The sequence below is a fragment of the Papio anubis genome, chromosome 6 (genome assembly GCF_008728515.1).
Source record: "Papio anubis isolate 15944 chromosome 6, Panubis1.0, whole genome shotgun sequence".
NCBI lineage: Eukaryota > Metazoa > Chordata > Mammalia > Primates > Cercopithecidae > Papio > Papio anubis.
In genome coordinates, this window is record NC_044981.1 from 10,943,936 (window position 1) to 10,967,380 (window position 23,445).

At 41.5% G+C, this 23,445-nt stretch overlaps 1 protein-coding gene across 1 annotated transcript in view; it reads left to right on the forward strand.

The window, feature by feature from the left end:
* SYCP2L (synaptonemal complex protein 2 like) overlaps nucleotides 1-16,985 on the forward strand; it is a 79,357-nt gene extending 62,372 nt beyond the window's left edge. Inside the window, exons 23-27 of the mRNA XM_031666909.1 lie at nucleotides 2,118-2,209; nucleotides 4,620-4,719; nucleotides 4,815-4,873; nucleotides 7,104-7,165; nucleotides 16,637-16,985. Of these exons, the coding sequence (XP_031522769.1) occupies nucleotides 2,118-2,209; nucleotides 4,620-4,719; nucleotides 4,815-4,873; nucleotides 7,104-7,128 (276 nt within the window). The 3' untranslated portion in view covers nucleotides 7,129-7,165; nucleotides 16,637-16,985. The remainder of the gene's footprint in view (nucleotides 1-2,117; nucleotides 2,210-4,619; nucleotides 4,720-4,814; nucleotides 4,874-7,103; nucleotides 7,166-16,636) is intronic.
* The last annotated feature ends 6,460 nt before the right edge of the window (nucleotides 16,986-23,445 follow it).

The window sequence follows — 23,445 nt, forward strand, 5'->3', positions numbered from 1 at the left end:
TGCTTAGGCTGGTCTCAAACACCTGGGCTCAAGTGATCCACCTGCCTCAGCCTCCCAAAGTGCTGAGATTACGGGTGTAAGCCACCAAGCTTGGCCTGTGGTAATCCTTTCATAACGTATATGTATATCTATCATGTGTATACTTTCAATACATAAAACTTTTGTTTTTCGTTTTTTAGAGACAGGATCTTGTTCTGTTGCCAAGGCTGGAGGGCAGCAGTGAAATCATAGTTCATTCTAACCTTGAACTCCTGGGCTCAAATGATCCTCTCACCTAAGCCTCCCATGTAGCTGGGACTACAGGTGCATGCCAACACACCTGGCTAACTTTTAAAAATTTTTTGTAGAGATAGGGTCTTGCTATGTTGCCCAGTATGGTCTTACACTTCTGGCCTAAGATGATCCTCCTGCTTCAGCCTCCCAAACTGCTGAGATTACAGGTGTGAGCCACCGTACCTGGCCTGATTTTTATTTGTCAATTATACTTCAACAAAGCTGAAAAAGAAGAAAGAAGGAGAAGCTAGTTCATTATGAATTTAAAGTAACAACTTCATATTATTTATCAATGCTGTTGTTAGCCTTCATATGTGAAGGTGCTTCTAAGTGTTTGGGGAGGGGTATTTGTCTTAGCTGTGGTCACTGATTTCAGTCTTTCTGAATTGTGGTTTGTATTTATCAGACAGCGATTCCATTTTCATTTGCCCCAATGAGACCAAGTGGACCTATGTGTAAATCAGACTGATAGTTTGGTTTCATTGGTAGCATTTTCAGACAACTGAACTACCGGAAAGCAATGATTTGGTCACAGTGATAGACAAGGAGGAGGGGAAGGAGGGAACCAAGTGGACTAGAGGGGAGTCTGGGGCCAGGCACGGTGATTCATGCCTATGGATCCCAGCACTTTGGGAGGCCAAGAGGAGAGAATTGCTTGAGGCCAGAGTTCAAGATCAACCCATGCAACATAGTGAGACCCTGTGTCTACAAAAATGTTTTTAAAAATTAGCCAGGCATGGTGACATACACCTGTAGTCCCAGTTACTCAGGAGACTGAGGTAAGAGAATCCCTTGAGTCCAGCAGTTCAAGGTTACAGTGAGCTATGATCATGCCGCTGTGCTCCAGCCTGGGCCACAGAGCAAGACCCTGTCTCTATTTTTTAAAAAAAGAGAGAGGAATCTGAGACAAAGATGGAGGTAGACTGTGGATTGGTGGTTGGCCGAGTGGTGGCAGACCTTTGAGACACTGCATACAGCCCATCCCCAAATCTTGTCCACAAGATGAATATTGGAACCATTTCAATCTTCCTTTTTTGTCCTGTTACTTATGAATCGCAAATGACTTATTTATTCGTACATTTGAGAGAAGTATATTACTCTAACCAACATTCATTTAACTAACTTAGATCTCCAGAGTCTTATTTTCTGTGGTACCGGTGTAAGCCAATTAGTCATAGAAATGTATTCACAGTATTCATTCTGTGTATTGGTAGTATATTAGGCCATTCTTGAATTGCTATAAATAAATACCTGATACTGGATAATTTATGTTTTTTAAAAAAGAGGTTTAATTAGCTCCAGGTTCTGCAGGCCATACAGGAAGCATGGCACTGGCATCTGCTTGTCTTCTGGGGAGGCCTCAGGAGCTTTTACTCATGGTGGAAGGCCAAGGGGGAGTGGGTGTGTCACGTAGGGAGAGCAGGAGCAAGGGGTGGGGAGGTGCCACACTTTCAAATAACCAGGTGTCATGATTCGCTATTGTGAGGATGGCACCAAGCCATGAGGAATCCGTCCCCATGACCCAAACACCTCCCACTAGGCCTCACTTCCGATATCGGGGATTACATTTCAGCATGAGATTTGGGTGGGGACAAATATGCAAACTACATCAGGTAGCATGAGTGTAAATTTTTCTATTTCAGCTTGTTCTGTATTGGTACTGAACCTGGGGTAATACCTGACAGGTGTGTAGGATGATGCCTGATCACACTTGTTTAGCACTCATGTTTGCTATGAATATCATTGCATGCTGGCAGCATCTTTTTAACACAAAACATACACTCAATTTATGTAATTATATTAAACCCAAATTTGATCATTTTGTTATTGTTGTTATGATTTAGCTTAGGTACGGAAAGCGTCCACTTAATTCGGAAAATGCAAAGAAAGCACCAGATTGCCTAATAGAACTTTTAAACCAGATGCAACTGTACAGGTGAGTATTAGATTTTCAAACAAAGTCATGGAAGTATGATCACTCACCAACAATGTTTGTCTCATGACCACTGTGCTAGGGCCCTGAGGAGTTGGGGCCTGAGCAGATATGAGGATTGATACGTCATTTAACCCTTCTGGGTTTCTGGTTCTTCACTCATATGATAAGGGTTTGAACTAAATGTCCTTCTTAAGCCTCATGGTCTACCATGATACTAAAATGCTGTTCTTAAAAAAAATTATTATCCAATTATGAAGACAAGGCAAGCATGGATATATATGTTAAAAATGCGGCTAAATGAAATGTGCTATATCCATACAATGGTCTATTATTCAGCCTTAAAAAAGAATTAAATTCTGACACATGCTATACCACGGATGAACCTTGAAATCATGATGCTAAAGGAAAGAAACCAGATAACAGGGAACAAACGTTATATGACTCCACTTATATGAGGTGTACCTAGAATAGTTAAATTCATAGAGGCAGAGAGTGCAAAAGAGGTTGCCAAAGGTTGGGGGAAGGAGGAGCTGTTGTTTAATGGGTACAGATTTCTGTTCGGGGTGATGGAAGAGTTCTGGAAATGGATAGTGATGATGGTTACAAAACATTGTGAATATACTTAATGCCATTGAATTTTATACTTAAAAATGTTTAAAAGGGTAAATATTATGTTATGTGTATTTTACCACAGTAAGAAAACACCAGCTGGGCGTGGTGGCTCACGCCTGTAATCCCAGCACTTTGGGAGGCCGAGGTAGGTGGATCACCTGAGGTTGGGAGTTCGAGACCAGCCTGACCAACATGGAGAGACCCCCGTCTCTACTCAAAATACAAAATTAGCTGGGCGTGGTGGCACATGCCTGTAATCCTAGCTACTTGGGAGGCTGAGGCGGGAGAATCACTTGAACCTGGGAGGCAGAGGTTGCGGTGAGCCGAGATCATGCCCTTGCACACCAGCCTGGGTGACAAGAGCAAAACTCTGTCTCAAAGAAAAAAAAAAAAGAAAACACCATACATACACAATACACACATTTGTATGTGCACATACACACACACCCTTATGACCATGTAACAAGAAATACAAAGGTGCCAGGATTTCAGAGGGGCGAGGAAGGCGAGTGGAGGGATGGGTTTCTGTAGTGGTTTGAGTGAATTCCGAGTGATTACAATGGAAGTGCTTCCTGAGCGAGGTTTTAGAAACAAAGAGTCGAATGGCACAGGGAAGGTGAGAGTAGAACTTGTTCCTTGTTGGAGAGAATGGCCTGTAAATGAAGGAAGGGAAGAAAGGAATGGCCAGTTGATTTGCTTAACCGAGACAGAAAGTTTCTGAGGATGGATACATTATGACTGAATAGAAATTTTTACTATTTTTCAAAGTCTGGTATGCATGCAGTGTCCTTTGAATGTGAAAGCAAGCCCATGAAGGACTTTGCATTTGTGGAATTCCCATGCTCTTTCAAGGGCACACAATTATCTATGCGTTCACTCAGCAAATGCACACTGAGCAACGTCGGATACCAGGCCCTGTGCTTGGTATGAGAGTGAGGTGAGCACGAGTTTTAGATGCTCTTCATGGAAACATTTGACCTAATAGAGAAGACAAACTACAAGCAAGCAAATAAGAAAATTAACAAATAAGCAAATATGACCATTAGACAAAGAATAACGACTTTTAGAAATGTTAGAGCTAAAATGTAGATGTGGGAAAAGAGTGTATTAGCTCATTCCTGACCACAGCTTTCAGGGCCAGCTTAATGCAAGAGAAAGGGGAGCAAGTAGAAGGTAGGAAGGGATGGGGAGCCTCAGTCTCATCTTCCCTGGAGTCATCTGTCCTGTTCTCTACTAAAAAAAAATCAGCTTCCTCTGTGCTGCTGTTGAAAGCTGACCTGAGACCAGGTGCGGTGGCTCGCGCCTGTAATCCCAGCATTTTAGAAGGCCGAGGCAGGCAGATCACCTGAGGTCAGGAGCTCGAGATCAGCCTGGCCAACATGGTGAAACTCCGCCTCTACTAAAAATACAAAAAAAATGAACTGGGTCTGATGGCGTGCACCTGTAGTCCCAGCTAGTCTGGAGGCTGAGGCAGGAGAATCACTTGAACCCGGGAGGTGGAGGTTGCAATGAGCTGAGATTGCGCCATTGCACTGCAGCCTGGGCAACAAGAGTGAAACTCCATCTCAGAAACAAAAAAAAGGAAAAAGATGACCTGAGAGTTTGCATAGTGAGGTTTCCAGGTTGGGGATGAGCAGGCAGGGAGGGAAGGGAAGAGAAGGGAGACACCACGTGTTCCCATGACAAGAAATGTCTGGAGAAGAATCTGAAGTAGCCTTGTAATCAGATGACTTACTAAGAAAGTCTGCTGTCACATCCAAGCCGTCCCAATGACATTTACTGCTTTTACGTTTGTTAGACTCAATAAACTAGAGCGCTTTCAAAATTTGGTTCTTCAAGAATTGAGCAGTCTTAAGAAGGATATTCAGGCCCTGGAACACCTTGAGAAGGAGGTTCTGGTAAGTTTCTTTTGTTTGGAACATTTTCTGACTTCAGATCTTTCCCAGGGAAAAATAACACTAACTACTTAAACAAAACTTTTGTTCAATCTTAGGAATTCTGGGGGAAACAGTCTGCTGATCTGCAATCTTTCTGTGATCTGCAAGTGCTAAGGTACTTGGAAAGGTGTTCTTTCTAGCAGAATCTTGGTTGAAGTACGAGGTAATGCTTTAGCTGGAGAATGGGCAGTTGGTGACGGTGAAACTCCCAGAACTAGCAAAATAGCTGCATCTTTTTGAACTGGCCGCTTCTGTGGCACCTCCCTGAGGATAGAGTGCGGCTAATGATACCAGTCAAGAAGCATAAATCTTGAAAAGCCTAACATCCAAATTTCTGTGTTTTTTAAAAATGCCGATTGTTTTATTTTGAAGCAGTATTTTTAAAAATTAAAATGACTAGATTTTGAGAAAAATGTTTAGGCTTCTAAGTAAACAGTTTTCAGTTTCATACAAATGTTCAGTTATATACAAAATTGTGCTTTTGATAGACTATATTCTATTTTACTCATTTACACATTTTTTTAAACAACAAATGGGTTGATCCTGCTATGGCTCCCTGGACTGTAATTTGTCAGTGCATCCTCTGGGGCTTCTCTTTCTATCCATTTGGGATATCGTCCCATGTTTTGGAGCCCAAAGAAGGGGAGAGTTGAGTCTGGACTCCTGCTTCTCTACTTCTGCCCTGAGGGAAAATTCTAGTGTTCTCTTCCCATTAGAATAATCAAAAGGAATCCCCATATAAATTTATAATAGTTAAAGCTTTATCTTCCAATTGAGAATCAGCTGCTTTCACAGAAATTTAAGGCACGTGGTTTTTGGAAGGATATTCTTCTGGTCATACATATATTTCAAAGCAAAAAAAAAAAAAAAATTCTTTTAAAATTTGAGTTATCTATCCTGCCTTTTACTCCAGTTAACACAGTTAATGATAATGACTGTATGAACCATTTCCACAATCCCTCACACACCGTCTCCCTCTGTGTTGCATTATGTATAGTTAAAGGTGATGACACCTTTTAAACTGTCTTCTCTTAATATCCATGTTTGGTAGTGAGTGGTTCTCCAAGGTCATGGAATCAGGACCTCTTTACATATTTAACATTTACTAAGGATTCCCAAAGAGCTTTTGCTTATGTGGGTTCTCTCTGTGAATAGTTTTCATATTAAAAATTGAGACAGATTTTAAAAAATACACTTATTTTAAAATAACAATAAACCTTTTCGTGTTGATATAAATAACAGATTTTTGTGAAAAATAACTAGACTTTTCAGAACAGGAAGCATGTGGGAAGAATAGCATTGCTTCATGTTTTTGCAAATCTTTTTAATGTCTGGCTTAATAGAAGCCGGCTGGATTCTCGTATCTGTTTCTGAGTTTAATCTGTTGTGAGTCATGTAGCCTTTGGGAAATTCCCCTGGACATTTTTGAGGGAGTAAGAATTTAAAAAAACAAATAATGTCTTATTATTATTATTATTATTACTAAAATAATTTTGACTTCACAGAACCTTTGGTTTCTTTGGGGTTCCCCAGACACGCTTTGAGAACAGCTGATAAAAAGCCACACTGTATTAAGCACTAGAGAAGATTGTATCCCCTAGTCTTCTGAAACCTGGGGGATTCATTTATTTTGACTAAATCCCCAATTTTAGGCAACTTTCTCTTCAAATATTGTAAGATATTAATTACTATTTGCATTCATCTCTCTTTGATAACAGGTCCCTGTGTGAACTTAAATGCCTTAAAAACAACCATCTCCTAAATATACCTCCCTTGGGGTTTTACATTTGTTCTTTTCTCTTCCAAACACCAAGAAAACTGTCCTCTGGCTTGCCAGTGAGGGATGATGGTGATTCTCTTAGCTCACACTGAGTGCTTATGGGTGCCTGGCCCTGGGCTGAGTGCTTGATGTGCAAGGGCCTTATAAGAAGTTAGTCAGCCTTATTCAAGGTAAAACAGGTATCCCTTGTCTGTCCTTGTCTTATGTTTTCATGTCAGTGATGGCCTATGTGTTTTGTTAAAGAAATGAAAAGAATATCCCTCAGACTGGATTATTTCGGCCCCTAGCTTAGAACTCCAAGGAGTTAGGGATTCAGTGCTTTGACAGTGCCCATGAAATACCTCTGCGTATGTTGTGGGCCAGTGGTACTGACAGAGAGAATGCATAAAATGGAATCAAATGAACATGTTAATCTCTATGTTAATATCCTTGGTTGTTGGTCTCTATAATTAAGTAATATAATGGTCTGTGAAATAACTCTGATATGCGGATGTATCTAGATGTATGTTCTTGTTTTTAAATTGCCTAATGTGAATGTAATAAGAGATGGACCAATTTCTTCCAGGTTCAAATCAACTCAGACTTCATAAGAAAGCCAAAGCCTGGTTTTGTGATTGCAGCCCTCAGGTAGGTGCAAAGATTTGCATTGTTCAGTGGATGTGAATTGGGGTCAGGGCAGGGGGCAAGATCTAAAAGATACTGTAACGCTTTGTTCATAGGGCATCTCTGCAGCGGAGCTTCTCCTTTACAGCAATTTCTCCTGTCTTAGAAACTATCCTTTTGGGTCTGGGTCATTCCTTCATTAAGTGTTTATAACTGAATGCTTACCCTGTATCAATTACTATGATGGACATAGAGATACAGGTTCAGTATCCCTCATCCAAAATGCGTGAGACCAGAAGTGTTTCGGATTTCAGGTGTTTTTGGATTCTGGAATATTTGCAGAATATGTACTGGTTGAGCATCCTTAATCCAAACATCTGAAATTCACAATGCTCCAGTGAACATTTCTTTGACATTGACATTTTAAAAATTTTGGATTATGGAGTATTTTGGATATCAGATTTTCAGGTTAGGTATGTTCAGCCTGTTCAGTGGTTAACACACAAATGTGTTTAATGGAGGCAATCCATTAAAAGATACATTTTTTGAAGGAAGATAGAAAAATGGTAAGTAAACAAAATGATGACAACAAGTGCTTTGAGGGATATTAACAAGATGCTTTGGCAGAGAGCAGTGGTATGAAGTGTCAACTGAAGATAGGTTGCTTATCAAAGGTTTCTCTGAGGAAATGATATTTAAGATGAAGTTTCAAGAATAAGAAGAAACTAGACTTGTGGTTTAAAGTAACAGGGCCAGGTGGGGTCATCTTTGAGACACAGTGAGTAAGGGAGGCAGTTATTTGAAGTGAAGTTGGGAGCATGGTAAACTCTCAATGAGGTAAGGCTTCATGGTCCATGTTGAGGAGTTTGAACTTTATACTAAGGATTAGAGAAAATATATGTGGTTTTTGGTGAAGGTATTGGTGATCCTAACCTGGGAATAGATTAGGATAATATAATCTGATTTATATTTTAAGAAAATTACTCTAGATGCTATGTTAAGAATTGATGGGAGGAATGAAGACTGGAAGAGGAGAGTCTAACCAGAAGTCTTTTTGTGTCCAAGATAGTGATTCTAAGCAGGAGGATAGCAGTGGAGGTGGTGAGAAATAGAGAGATTTCAGATATATTTTGGAGCTAGAGTTAATAAATTGCTGATAGCTGGAAGCAGTAGGTAAAGGAAGAAGAATGAAGTCAGTCTTCTAGTTTTTGTCTTTTGCAATGAGAAGGATGGTGTTGCCAGTTAGAGAGATAAGGAAGACTTAGGGTGAGAGGAATATGTGGGTCAAGCAGGAACTACAGTTTATTTAACATTTTAACTTGCAGATGTCTGTGCACATCCAAGTCTTGATGAGAACCTGGAGTAACTGGGCAATTTTCCAGGAAAATACAGTTTAACAAAATGAACTTCTAAATAGATGGGACACCTTAGCAGAAAAATCTTCATAGAAGAGAGAGACAAAGTTGTCAAGGAAGTACCCTATAAATATGTGTAGGATCCAGATTATATCACAGAGGAATTCTACTAGTTTTTTAAAGGAAGGATAATGTTAGTGCTGCTCAAACCATTCTAGCACATAGAAGATTAAAAATTTCCTCATTTTAACATAAATCTTGCATTACAATGTCAAAATGCAACAAAAATTGCAAAGAGAGGTACAGAACAATCTCACTTAAAATAACCACTCTAGGCTGGGCATGTTGTCTCATGCCTATTAATCCCAGCACTTTGGGAGGCTGAGGCGGGTGGATCACCTAAGATCAGGAGTTTGAGACCAGCCTGGCCAACATGGTGAAACCTCATCTGTACTAAAAATACAAAAATTAGCTGGGCATGGTGATGGGAATCTGTTATCCCAGCTACTTGGGAGGCTGAGGCAGGAGAATTGCTTGAACCCGTGAGGCAGAGGTTGCAGTGAGCTGAAATCATGCCACTGCACTCCAGACTGGGCAACAGAGCAATACTCCGTCTCAATAATAATAACAACAACAACAACAATAATGACAACAACAACCACCACACCAAAATTCTAAATAAAGTGTTGGCAAACAGAATTTAGCAGCATATTGTCATGAACAAATGAGATTTATTCCAGGAACGCAAAGATGGTTTGATATTAGGGAATATACTAATACATTAATTACCAATAGATCTAGGGAGAAAAATCATTATGATTATCTTTATTTCCAAAAGCATTTGAAAATTCTACATCTGTTTTTGAATTTGCATAAAACCTAATAAAATAGTAGTGACTGGTTACTCTGTAGTATGATAAATCTCAGCTCAAAAGCCAGTATTCTGCTTAATCGTGAAATTCTAAATGCATTATCACTAAAATCAGGACCAATGAATGGGAGATGGAATAACATAAAGGTGTCCATTCTGCCTACATTAGTAAAGGAATTAAATCTACCACTCTCAAAGCCCCAGCAGGGTTATTTTTTGAAACTTGACCAGCTGATTCTAATGTATAAGGACAAGGAGAGGGGAAAAAGTAGACAGAACATGATTGAAAAACAAATTAGAAAAAAGAGTACTGGTACAAGTCCAAAGCAATTAGAAGGGAGTTAATAATGAGTTTCAAATCCGAAATAAACAAAATGGAAACCATAGGGGAAGGAGTAAAACCAAACCTGGTTCTTTAGAAAGACTAAATGCATTAAACAAACTTCCACTTCAGACTGATCAAGAAAATAAAATGATAGAGAAGGCACAATTGAAATTTTGAATGAAATGTAGAAATAAACAATTCATAGAGGCCTTAAAAAGCATAGGAATGTATTAGAAACAGCAATATGTCAATAAACTTGAAAACTTAGATGAAATGAATAATTTCCTAGATGAATATGAATGAAATGTAGAAATAACCAATTCATAGAGGTCTTAGAAAGCAAAAGAATATATTAGAAACAGCAATATGTCAACAAATTTGAAAACTTAGATGAAATGAACAATTTCCTAGATGAATATGTATTACCTAGAATCATAATTAAAGAAATTAAATTGATAGTATAAAAAGCCCATCCTTAATTTATAAAAAAAATACATCAGGTCCTGATATTTTTAATATAAGTTTTATCAAATTTATAGGGAATAAGTAATCCATAAACAAATGATTCCAAGGAAGAGGGGAAAAAGGAAAGCTTCCCAGTTTATTTTAGGAAGTTTCTATAACCTTGATACCAAAACAGGGCAAGGACAATCATGAGAAGAAAATTATAGATCAGTCTCAAATGAACATAAATACAAAAATGCTAAAAATTTAGCAAACATACTCCACCAGTATTATGTGTATGGGTGGAGGGTGTGTGTGTGTGTGTGTATATGTGTGTGTATTGAGGAGAAAAAAAGAAAAGCCATTAGAAGTAGATGGAGATCATACATGCAAGGATGGTTTAACATTTAAGAATCTATTAATTTATTTTTACCTGATCAATAGAATAACCACATACTTATTCTAGTAAATTCAGAAAACACATTTGATAAAAATTCAGCACCCATTCATGAGTAAAATCCAACCAATAAACAATAAGACTCTTAAAAAACTAGGGATACAATGTCTGCAGCAACACTGAACTTAATGGAGAAACATTTAAAATCATTAACAATAATTTCTGTTCTTTCTTCCTAGTTAGTGTACTGCTGATTCTAGTAATTTCTGGTTAGCCTTAAGTGTCCTTTTGAGGTTTGTAATGAGCTTTCTTGCATGATTTTTCTCCAGCAAAATTCTGCTCAGATTCAGGTGTAAAGAAAGTTAGAGAGAAGGCTTCATCTAGGGGAGTGGTTTTGCCAGAATCCAGAGGCAATCTCAGTCCAAGAAATTGAGGTGTTTGCTCAGGAGTTGTTAGAGTGATGCACCTTAAGCCTGACTGGGAAGGAGAAATTGAAGCCAGTTCCTTCGATGGACCAGTTAGATAAAGTAATGGGTTCAACGGATGGGCATTTCTGTGGATAAAATTGTCCAGGTAAGCAGGAGAACAAGTGATGGCGAAAGGCCTGGAAGATGTGGTCAGAATGTGGGATGTTGAGAATCAAGACATCTGTGATGATAACAGGTTGGAGTGCACATAGCTGTGGTGGCACTGAAGAAACTACTAGAAGAAGGAGGGACTTGAAGAACCAAGAAGCTGGAGCTTGAAAACAGATGCTTCGTGATAGTGTTATAATTACTGCTAAGCTGATAGGAACCAGGGCCCAGTGGACAAAGGGGCCAGGAGGTTGATAGTAGAATGCAGATGGATGACAAACTTCAGCAGGGAGGTTTCTATGAGAGTCAGAGTCATGCCTGTGTGCAGCAGTGGGGAGCAAGGAGAACGCTACCCCTCTGCCTGGCCAGGAAGTCACGGGATTTCAGAGGAAAAAAAGCTTTCAATTGAGTCAGGGTGTCGGGGGAGGTGGTACCTTCAGAAACCAGCCATGTTTTAGTTAGAGGAAAGGAAATATTTTCTTCTAGAAGAGGCTAAGGATATTCATTTGCTGCTGGCAGATTGAATTGTAGGGGCAGGAGAGGAAGACCTCAGGGAGTGGGGAAGGCAGGGAAGAGCAGTAGATGGACTGGGGTCCAGAAGGAGATGTACACACAGCATCAGGTGAGGATGTGGGGGTTGATGACCGTCTTTCAGCAGCTACTAAAGCAAGGGGATTTGAGACCAATGGAACTGACTCTGAGCTTTTCAAAGGAGGAAGCTTATAGTTATCTCTGAGAGCCCTGTGTTTTGCTGAATGGTCCTTCAGCTGATGGTGCTCCTGCTTCGTGAGTTTTCTGGCAGAGTCATGGAGGATCACAGAGTAAATAAGTATGGAATGTGTGAGACAACCACCAACTATTCTGTTCTTGGATGCAGTCTCTTTAAGGATAGCAACCCTCCCACCCAGCTGGATTTTTTGAATATTATTTTGTTCATTCTCACAGCTTTTAATAATATGGCTTTTTATACAGATATCCACTCAGGGATTTTCTGTAATTTAGAGGTCTAAAGTAGATTTTGTAAGCAGACCATATCCAAGTATATTTTTATAAGGATGTAATTCTGTTTAACTTGAAAGTATAGTAATTATTTTTGCAAAACTTGTATTTAGTTTAATTTTAACTTGAGAGTAAATAGAGTAGGTGATTTTTTTTTAAAAAACTGTTTTCATGTCCAAGACTGTGCTTTATTATTTTTGACCTGATAATTCCGCTTCTAGGAAATTATCTTACAGATGAAATTGGACAAGTGCAAAGATACGTGTGATAATATATATTACAAACTTAATCATAATAGGAAGATAATGGAAAGTGCCTAGATGCCCAGCTAAATACAGTCATATGATATGCCATGTAGCCATTACAAAGATTTAGATGATATTAATTGACTTGAGAAGATGTTTAACAGTAAGTGAAAAGTCGCAAAGTAGCATATATAACATGATCCCACTTGTATGAAATGTTATATGAGTATGCGCCTGCTCATTACTCAATAAACAACTAAGTCTTCTAGGTGCCAGGGACTGTCTTAGATGCTGGGGTAGAACGATATCCGCAGGATCCCTGACCTCAGTTCTATAGGATTGAGTGGTGGTAATAAAGGAAACAGATGAGGATTCATACCTGTGCTAAGAAGGAAAATACTGTGGATAAGAGAGAGACTCACAGCATGGAAGGAGGAAAGGCCAAGTGAAACCTCTCTAAGGATGTGACATTTGAGCTGAAATCTGAAGGTTGAGATGGAGCCAGCAGCTTCTGAGGAAGTCCATTTCAGAGGGAATGGCCCAGGCAGATGTTCTGAGATTAAGTCTATTAATATACTAATATACTTAGTATATTCTAAAAATGTGGGGAGGGCCCCAGTAGAAGAAGCAAGGGCAGAATACATAAGATGAAGTTAGGAAGGGTGTGGGTGGGGATGGTGGGGGTGACCCAGGACCTTACAGGCCATGGTAAGGAGTTTGGATTTTATTCCAATTGCAATGAATGGGTAGTAGTCAAAGGACTATTTTCGAAGGCATGTATGTTTCGGGGTGGAGAATTGGATGATATGGGCAGTAGAGAAGGATCTGGAAGGATTGCTGATGGCTTGGATGTGATAGGTGGGAAAAGGCAGGATCAAGGGCAGCTTCTAGGTTTGGGGCTTAAGCAGCTGGGTGGAAACCGGTGTCACTTAAGGAGATGGGGAAGATTGGGAAAGGACCAGTTGATTGGCCGGGGGAGGATAAGGATGGATATGCATCTCACATTCAGGACATGCATTCCATATGTGATCTCAGCATCTGAATGGCATTGTCATGTGGGTAACTGAATATCTGAGACTGAAGCTCACGGCTGGGGGCTGAACATAGACTGGATGAATTGACTGAGGGACTCAGTATAGAGAGGCAGCCCAGGACAACATTCTTGGGCTACTCCAATGTGTTGAAGTCAGGTAGAGGAGATGAAGCCAGCAAGAGGATGAGAAGGAGTGACGAATGAGATAATTGGACTATCACCCCACTAGATCTTTTGGCTAAGATCAAGTGCAGAGATAACCCAACAGGGGGAGGGCGGTTATGGAGGATGAGAGTTTGCATTTATTTATGTACTTGGATGAGAAGTAAGAGGTCTAGATTCTAAATGGATGTTGTAGAAATGTCAGCTGAGTTTATTTCTGTGTGGTGATATTTAAAGTAAATTTAATTTCTATCTTAGGTCGTTCTGTGTTTTTACAACTTACTGAAATATAGGGGGTCGGGCACGGTGGCTCATGCCTGTAATCCCAGCACTTTGGGAGGCCGAGGAGGGCAGATCACGAGGTTAGGAGATGGAGATCGTCCTGGCTAAAATGGTGAAACCCCATCTCTACTAAAAATACAAAAAATTAGCCGAGTGTGGTGGCACGAGGCTGTAATCCAAGCTACTTGGGAGGCTGAGGCAGGAGAATCGTTTGAACCGAAGAGGTGGAGGTTGCAGTGAGCTGAGATTGTGCCACTGCATTCCAGCCTGGGCAACAGAGCGAGACTCTGTCTCAAAGAAAAAAAGAAAAAAAGAAAAAGACAGATAGGAGTTACTTTTGTGTAATAAACAACATAGAAGTTTATAAAGAGTTACATTTCCTTGTTCTCCCCAGCCTTTCCTCTTATCCATGATCCAGAGATAAACACTTCTTGATAGTTGGGAGGATATTCTTCCAAAGATTTATTCTGATGCTTACACCAGAATATATACAAATATTTACACATGTGTACGTATATATGTTTTTGTTTTTGTTTTTGAGATGGAGTTTTGCTCTTGTTGCCCAGGCTGGGGTACAGCGGCAGGATCTCAGCTCACGGCAACCTCCTCCTCTGAGGTTCAAGCGATTCTCCTGCCTCAGCCTCCCGAGTGGCTGGGATTACAGGTGCCTCCCACCACACCCAGCTAATTTTTTTTTTTTGTATTTTTAGTAGAGACAGTGTTTCGCCATGTTGGCCAGGCTGGTCTCGAACTCCTGACCTCAGGTGATCCACCCACCTTGGCCTCCCAAAGTGTTGGGATTACAGGCGTGGGCCACTGCGTCCAGCCTGTAAATATATTTTAATGATATACTAAATATATATTATTCGTTCATTCAGCAATAAAAATAGGACTTGCCTCTTAGGCAGCAATATAGATCTTATTTTTTAATAACTGCAAAATAGTTTAGAAACATGCTATAACTTAAATATCCTTTTCCCTATGAGGGACAGCCAGGTTATTTTTAATTATGATTAAAAAAATTTGTAGTGAGTATCTTTGTACACATATCTTGAATTACTTACATTATTGAGGGAAAAAAATGCTGTTTTCTTTTGAGGACATAGCAATAGCAACAAATCTCCAAATCAAAATAGGACTAAAAGAGGATATTAAAAAAGGCTAATCTGCGCTAAGAATATTGGAATAATTCCCAGCTGCAATAGAGAATTGGATTAAATGTGAACTAAATGTGCGTGTTGCATTTGGTCACAAGTAACAGAAATTGGACTCTGGCAGCTAAACCAAGTAGGGCTTTTATTTTTTCCCCTGTGAAGAGCAGCAACGTAGTCCAGGGCCAGTGGCACAGCAGCTTTAAGTAGTTATTAGGGACCTGGGCTCTTTGAGCTTTTTGCTTTACCATTCTTTATGTGACTTGGGAATTTTATAATCACGGCGTGGCTGTTGAGCCTCTAGGTATCTTTTCTACACCCCAGGCAGGAAGAAGGAGTTGAGTAAAACTAAAAGGTAAAAGATGTGTGCCAACACCCTCCCCTCTTTCGTTTTTTATTCATTTAGTCTATTTTGAGATGAGGCCTTGCTGTGTTGCCCAGGCTGGTCTTGAACTCCTGGGCTCAACTTATCCTCCTGTCTCAGCCTCCCAAAATGCTGGGATTATAAGCGTCTGCCACCATGCCCAGCTTCCTCCCTACTTTTTAAAATCAGGGAAACAGTTTTCCTGGAAGCCCAAGCTGATAGATTTTTGTCTGCATCATAGTGACCAGAACTAGGCCACAGGGCTCACTCTAGTTGCAGGGGAATCTGGAGAGGTGAAAATTTGACTGAGTGTGTCACAGCACTCCCCAAAAGTGAGGGCCTCTGTTAATAAGGAAACGGGGGAGAATAGGTGTTGGATAGGTAACTAGTCATGTCTGTTATGCTTGAATTAAATTACACATGCTGCACACAGAAAAAAATGGAGAAATAACTTACGTCGCACAGGTGATTCTGCCATTCTTCTCAATAGGCATGTGCCCTGGAGTTTGGGTGGGATGGGAGAATCTGTTCCCTCAGTTGATACCAGCTCCTACCAACCACTTACTTATGAGTATCTAATTGGGCTAATAGACAGGGCATGGTTGCTCACACCTGTAATCCCAGCACTTTGGGAGGCCGAGTTGGGCGGATCACCTGAGGTGAGGAGTTTGAGACCAGCCTGGCCAATGTGGCGAAACCCTGTCTCTACTAAAAATACAAAAATTAGCTGGGCGTGATGGTGCGCGCCTGTAATCCCAGCTACTCAGGAGGCTGAGGCAGGAGAATTGCTTGAACCAGGAGGCAGAGGTTGCAGTAAGCCAAGATCGTGCCACTGCACTCCAGCCTTGCGACAGAGTGAGACTCCATCTCAAAATAGTAATAATAATAATAACAATAGGGCTGATTGCCATTCTGTTTATTAACAACATATAGTTTTCCTGGCTTTAAGGGCCAGGCCGCCCACTTCATCTGATGCTATAACAGAGAAAGAGCCGTCTTATCTCCAACATCCAACAAAATCGCCTGTTATGTTAAACTGTCGAGAGACGGCATGTACATCTTCAGAGTGGCATGTATTGAAGAGGTTTCTGAGGATAACCAGGCAGTTTCTGCCGAGGACACTGACATGAGTTTTTGACGAACATGTAAGATGCTTCACTGAATACCTGAGTTAGTGAGATATAGCACATAAAAAGGAGTGATGCTCATATTGGCTCACAGGATTCTTAGGGACTAAGAGGAGGACACTTTGGCCTTGACTAATTACTGCTCTCCTTTTCCTTTTCTGCCAGCCTGGGCTGCCTGAAGATGAAGATAAAGAGCAAGGTTACTGCGGGCTCAGGCCGCGTCAGCCAGACTTCCGTGCTCTGTATGCATTCAGTTTCCCCCCCTTCAAACAGCATTCCTGGGAACTGCTGAGTTCAGACAGAATATATGTTGGTAGTTTGCAATTGAGTTATCTATTTGTTCATAAAAATTAACCTTTCTTATTAAAATTTGGTCAGATAGTGTTAACAGAGAGTTCAGGATGTTAAACAGCTTGGAGTGGTGTTGCTTTTTTTTATAATTTTAAAAGTAAAATGGACTTTTTTTTGTTGGAGAAATGTCTTCAAGTTTTGTGTAAATAAAACACTTCAGCAACATCTGTATAAATACAATTTAATGTATCTCTTGGAAGGAGAAATTTGAGTTGAAGATGATGAAGATAGCTCAGGTAAAAATGGTGGCTTCACATTTTTTAAAATTTATTAATTAATTTTTTTTGAGACAGTCTCACTCTGTGGCCCAGGCTGGAGTGCAGCGGCACGATCTCGGCTCACTGCAACCTCTGCCTCCCAGGTTCAAGCGATTCTCTGCCTCAGCCTCCCAAGTAGCTGGGATTACAGGTGCGTGCCACCACGCCCAGCTAATTTTTGTGTTTTTAGTAGAGATGGGGTTTCACCATCTTGGCCTGGCTGGTCTTGAACTCCGGACCTTGTGATCCACCCACCTTGGCCTCCTGAAGTGCTGGGATTACTGGCATGAGCCACCGTGCCCAGCCTGTGGTATGTTTTGAGTAAACTTACTAGGCAGTCTCATTTGATCTGCAAATATTCTCATTTCTCCAGCACTTCAACAAAGTGTCACCTTTAGTGGGGGAGAAATATTCATCATGTCGTTATTAATTACTAAATGCTCTAGTGAAGTCTGAGTGGATGAAGTTGCACATACAGTTAAGCATTTGAATTTATTTTGGAAAAATGAAGCCTACATAATTTAAGGCCATCTACAAAGTAACTTTGTTCGTGACTGGGTAAGTGAAGTGAAAGACTACAGACTGAATACTTTATTCATTATATAATAAAACTTAGTTACATTATGTAGGTTATTAATTTACAGTTAAATTTGTCTAAAATAATGTTTATAAGTCCAGTTTTGCTATCTTTTCTTATATATATATATATATATATATTTATATATATATATATATATATTTTTTTTTTGAGATGGAGTTTCGCTTGTGTTGTCCAGGCTGGAGTGCAATTGCCTGATCTTGGCTCACTGCAACCTCCCCCTCCCAGGTTCAAGTGATTCTCCTGCCTCAGCCTCCTAAGTAGCTGGGATTACAGGCGCACAGCACCACTCCTGGCTAATTTTTGTATTTTTAGTAGAGACAGGGTTTCACCATGTTGGCCAAGCTGGTCTCAAACTCCTGACTTCAGGTTATCTGCCTGCATTGGCCTCCCAAAGTGCTGGATTACAGGCATGAGCCACCATGCCCAGCCAAGAGCACTTATTTTTTATGTCCAAAAGCATGAATGAGGTTAACTAACTTCATTTCATTTAGGTATATCCAGTTCAGGGCTCACAGTTTCTCATGACCTGAGAGTGTATGGATTTCAGTGCCATTACATGGACTGTCTTCACTGAAGTACATCTGAAGAATTTATATGACTTCCAGTACCTAGTTAGCATGTATTTCAGCACTGTTCTCTACAAACCCTTGAGTTAGCTGACGTGGAGGATGTTAGGATGGATTCGACACTATCTTAGCTGCAAGGAACTTAGTCTAGAGAGGACAGTAAGACACCCAGGTCACTGTAAATCAAGGCTCTATGTGACAAGTGCCAAAACAAAGCGTAAACTGAGCACCATCAGGATTATGAGGAGGTAGAAGTCATTTTTGTTGGGGTGAGCAGGATGGCTTCCTGGAGGAGAGGTATCACTTGAAATAGATCTTGAAGGATGAAGGAGTTTTTTTCTAGGATTAGGAAAGGGATGCCTCCATGAATATAAGAACAGAGATGAAAATGCAGAATGTGAGGCCGTAATACTATGGAATATTAGTGGGAATTAAATTTGGCTAGGCCCAAACTGAAGTGTCTTTACCAGCTTGATTGGGAGGACTTCATTCTGTAGGTAAGAAGCAGCCACTGAAGACATCAGGAGCACAGTGGTTTTGGAAGGTTAATCTGGTAGCAGTATGAAGGCTGCATTCAATACACTGGGAGAGGTGACTGTTGCAATAAAGGCCTCAACTACAATAGGACTGGGAATGAAAAAGAGGGGATAGAGAGGAGAGGCTATGGTAGGTGTAAGATTTAAAGAGCTGATTTTGAGGATGGGTTGATGGAAGTTGCAAAAACCATGAGCTTGGGATATTGGGGACATCTCTTTGAAAATACTCACCAGAGAGGCCCTATTCCACATTGTCGTCTTCAGTGAATCCTTGTAGCACTTCCTGTGCGCCATGTGCTGTGCTCGGTGCCAAGGATTCAATGTGATTTTGCCCGTCTGCAAGGAGTGGCAGTCTAATGGGGAGACAGACATCAGTCCTACACTTCCACAGAGAAACAGGAAAACAGCCTGGGGAGTGCTGTGCCAGGTGGTGTGTGAGCTGTTCAGGCCTGGAAAGGCAGGGCGGGGTGGCAGGATGCAGGAATTGATGTGCTTTTCCAGGCAACATGGAGAGAAGGCTGGACCAGGAGGCATCCTGGAGATGCTGACATCCAGCCCTCAGGGAAAAAGAGCAGCATCAGCTTCCTCACCTTGACCCTGGGGACTGAGCCAACCTTTGGGCCCATTCCCAGCTCTGCACTCAGGCTCCCTTCCTTTTTGACTCACTTGTAGCAGGGAGCAGCCCTGTAGCTACCCCGGCAGACTCTGTTGCCATCTGTGGCCTCAGCCTCATTTGTCATTTTAGGTGTTCCTCTGTGCTCTGACCTTCCGTCCTCCAAGCAGCTCCCCTGAGGATCTGCTTTGCCCTCAGGCAGCAGATGAACTCCTGGCCTTTGTACTTGGAACCTCAGCTGACCAGGCCTGCATGAAGCACCCTCCCCTCTTGACTCCTTCCCCATCCTTCTTCCTGTGACAAAGACCGAGGCCTATTTTTTGCAGGGTTCAGGGCTCTAGTAGACTGTTTTCAGGGGCATTTGCTAGAGGCCATAGATGACTATAGGGAAGTGTCTTCTTTCCTGTATTGTTGTTAAGTTTTTATTGAAATCTATGGTTTTAAAAACTTCTTAAATTTTAGATTCAGGGGTATATGTGTAGGTTTGTTAAAGGGCATATTGTGTGATGCTGAGGTTTAGGCTTCTGTTGACCCTGTCACCCAGATAGTGAGCATAGTACCCAATAGGAAGGTTTTCAATCCCCCCACCCCTGCCTTTTGGAGCCCCCAGTGTCAGTTGTTCCCATCTTTATGTCCATGTGGACTCAAGGTTTAGCTCCCACATGTAAGTGAGAACATGTGGGATTTGGTGTTCTGCCCCTGCATTAATTTGCTTAGGATAATGGCCTCCAGCTGCTTCCATGTTGCTGCAAAGGACATGATTTCATTCTTTTTTATGGCTGTGTATATATACCACATTTTCTTTATGTAATCCACTGTTGATGGGCACATGGGTTGATCCTGTGTCTCTGCTATTGTGGATAATGCTGGATAAACATACAAATGCAGGTATCTTTTTGGTAGAACAATTTATTTTCCTTTGGGTAGATACGCAGTGGTGGGATTGCTGGGTTGAATGGTAATCCAGGCTTTTGTTCTTTGAGAAATCTCCAAACTGCTTTCCACAGGGGCTGAACTAATGGACATTCCCACCCACAGGGGATAAGCATTCCCTTTGCTCTGCAGTCTCGCCAGCATGTTGTTGTGGGCATTTTTCCCTGTGGTGACAAAGGCACCTGAAGCATCCCCTGCCCCTGCCCCATGAGCTGAGCAAGGGGCCGGCTTCTTTCTTACTGCTTCCTCCTCCCCCATCTCAGCTGCAGTCACTCAGATGCTCCTGGAACCATTCAACACATACACCCCTTAGCTCTTCCTCCCTTTCAGCAACTGCTGTAACTGCTCCTTCACATCCCTAGTTCTTAGGAAGGATTTTCATGTGGCTTGCTTGATCATTGTTTTTCTTTGACTTCCCATTCATTCTAAAGGCTCCTGCAATTTGCCAACTGCCTCCCAAGGACCAAATTCAGTGCCTTTTTTTTTTTTTTTTTTTTTTTTTTTCCTTCACTAGTTGCTCACCTTGCTGCCTTGGAGCATTTTACTATTTAAATATTCTCTTTTTCCTTGGCTTCCGGGACACCACTTTCTTTGAAGTCTATTTGAATTCTTCACCCATCTAAACTGACCTCAGGCATTACTTCCTTTAGGGATGTTTCTCTGGCAAGGTTGTTTTTTGTTTTGTTTTGTTTTGTTTTTTTTGCGCGGGAGTCTCACTCTGTCGCCCCAGCTGGAGTGCAGTGATGTGATCTTGGCTCACTGCAACCTCTGCCTCCCGGGTTCAAGTAATTCTCCTGCCTCAGCCTGCCAAGTAACTGGGATTACAGGCATGTACCACCACGCTTGGCTAATTTTTGTAGTTTTGGTAGAGATAAGAGTTCACCATGTTGGCCAGGCTGGTCTCGAACTCCTGACCTTGTGATCTGCCTGTCTTGGTCTCCCCAAATGCTGGGATTACAGGTATGAGCCACTGTGCCCAGCCTCAGTACTTATTTTATAACTAAATGTTTATCTACTTTCCTAGACTGTGAACTCTGAGAACAGATATTTCATCTGGATCATTCTATATCACTACCACGATACATAGTGCTGGACAAGATTTGATGAATTTTTCAACTGAATATAACTATTTCCAGAGTTTATCAAACTCCATAAGTCTAAACTAGCTTTAAAAGAATAGAAGCTCGTAGCTGGGTGTGGTGGCTCACACCTGTAATCCCAGCACCTTGGGAGGCAGAGGTGGGCAGATCACGAGGTCAGCAGATCGAGACCATCCTGGCTAACATGGTGAAACCCCGTCTCTACTAAAAATACAAAAAGATTAGCAGGCATGGTGGCGGGCGCCTGTGGTCACAGCTACTCGGGAGGCTGAGGCAGGAGAATGGCATGAACCTGGGAGGCGGAGCTTGCAGTGAGCCGAGATTGCACCACTGTGCTCCAGCCTGGGGGACAGAGCAAGACTCCGTCTCAAAAAAAAAAAAAAAAAAAAAAAAAGCAGCTGGTTCTACATGAACTATCTTACGTACAGTGCTTCCATCTTTCAGAGAAATCTGCAACATCTATCATTTGTTTCTAGGGCCACTGCTGATAAGTCTGTGTTTCATCTCATCTAAGCCTATCATATGGTCCCACCCAGGCAAAACTGTATAGACTTTCTCCTTTTGTTGTTCAATGTGTAGGCATCACAAATTCAAATGCCTTCAGGGGCCAGCCAGGTTAATAGGCTGAATAAAAAGGATGAGTGGGCCAGGTTCGGTGGCTCACACCTGTAATCCTAGCACTTTGGGAGGCTGAGGCGGGCAGATCACCTGAGGTCAGGAGTTCGAGGCCAGCCTGGCCAACATGGCAAAACCCTGTCTTTACTGAAAAAAAAAAAAATTAGCTGGGAGTAGTGGCACATGCCTAAAATACCAGCTACTCAGGAGGCTGAGGCAGAGGTTGCAGTGAGCTGAGATCACGCCATTGCACTCCAGCCTGGCCAATAGAGTGAGACTGTCTCAAGAAAAAAAAAGAAAAAAGATGAGTGATGGTGACTGTGGCAAATACAAGAGAAAATGCCCATCTCAAGGCATACAGGTAGCTATACACTATGGCACACGCAACATCAAGGGATGTGTGACAAGCTTCCCCTTCCTCAGCCTACCAAATGTGATTTGGTCACAAACACTTTCAGAACAGGCTCCCGGTGGGTTGCTCGTAAGATCCACAATGACTGCATTTACCAATTGCTCAATGAGGGTACGGATTACAGATTTCCTTGTCCTCTCAGTGTTATTCCAGTGTTCTGCAGTGCCATTTAAGATGGACAAATGACCTACAAATCAATAGCTTTCAGTCTTTTTCCCCCCTACGACTGAAAGTCATGTTTTACTGAAGGTCAAGGAATCCTGAGGTGACTGTAGTCTCCTAGGAGTGATAATATTTCCTTGCATACCCTGGAGAGAAACTCTTCCTTAAATATGGGAATGTAATTTGTCTTGGAAGAAAGCCTGCTATAACAAAAACACATGCTGAATTTTTTCTTTACATGAAGAAATTAAGAGGCTTATTTATGTGAACGCTTGTTGTATAAGCAGTTCTTTTAGTTTGTGACAACAGTTATTAGGCTTGCCATAGAGACATAGGATTTATCTTTTATTTTTAAACACAAAGTTTTATTAAGTTCCACCCACCATTTAAAATAACAAAGGGAAGGCTCCTCTTTAAAGTGTTAACCTCCCACCCCAAACTCTAGCTCCCATTCAGATAGTTAAAATGAAGACTTCTCCCATTCCCTGTTCCCCTCCTGCCCTTCCTTAAAATCTATCCTGTCCCATCTGTCACTATCCAGGAATTTAAGCAATTTTGTAATCAGACTTTAAGCACATCTTTTGTAGTTTTCTTTAGGACCTGTCTCTCATTATACTATCACATTCAAAACCCTACTCTCTACACTGACAAAACGCCAACCTGTGGTCCTGCCCCTGGCCTCCGCTCTTCTAGGCATCCTCACAGTCAGGCCTCACTCACCTCCTGAGCTGAGCTGCCCACCATCTCTCCCGGGCAGGCACTCTCTGAAGGGCATCCTGGGTTTCAGGGCATTGCACGATGTCGCTCCAGCCTAACATTTTCTCCTCA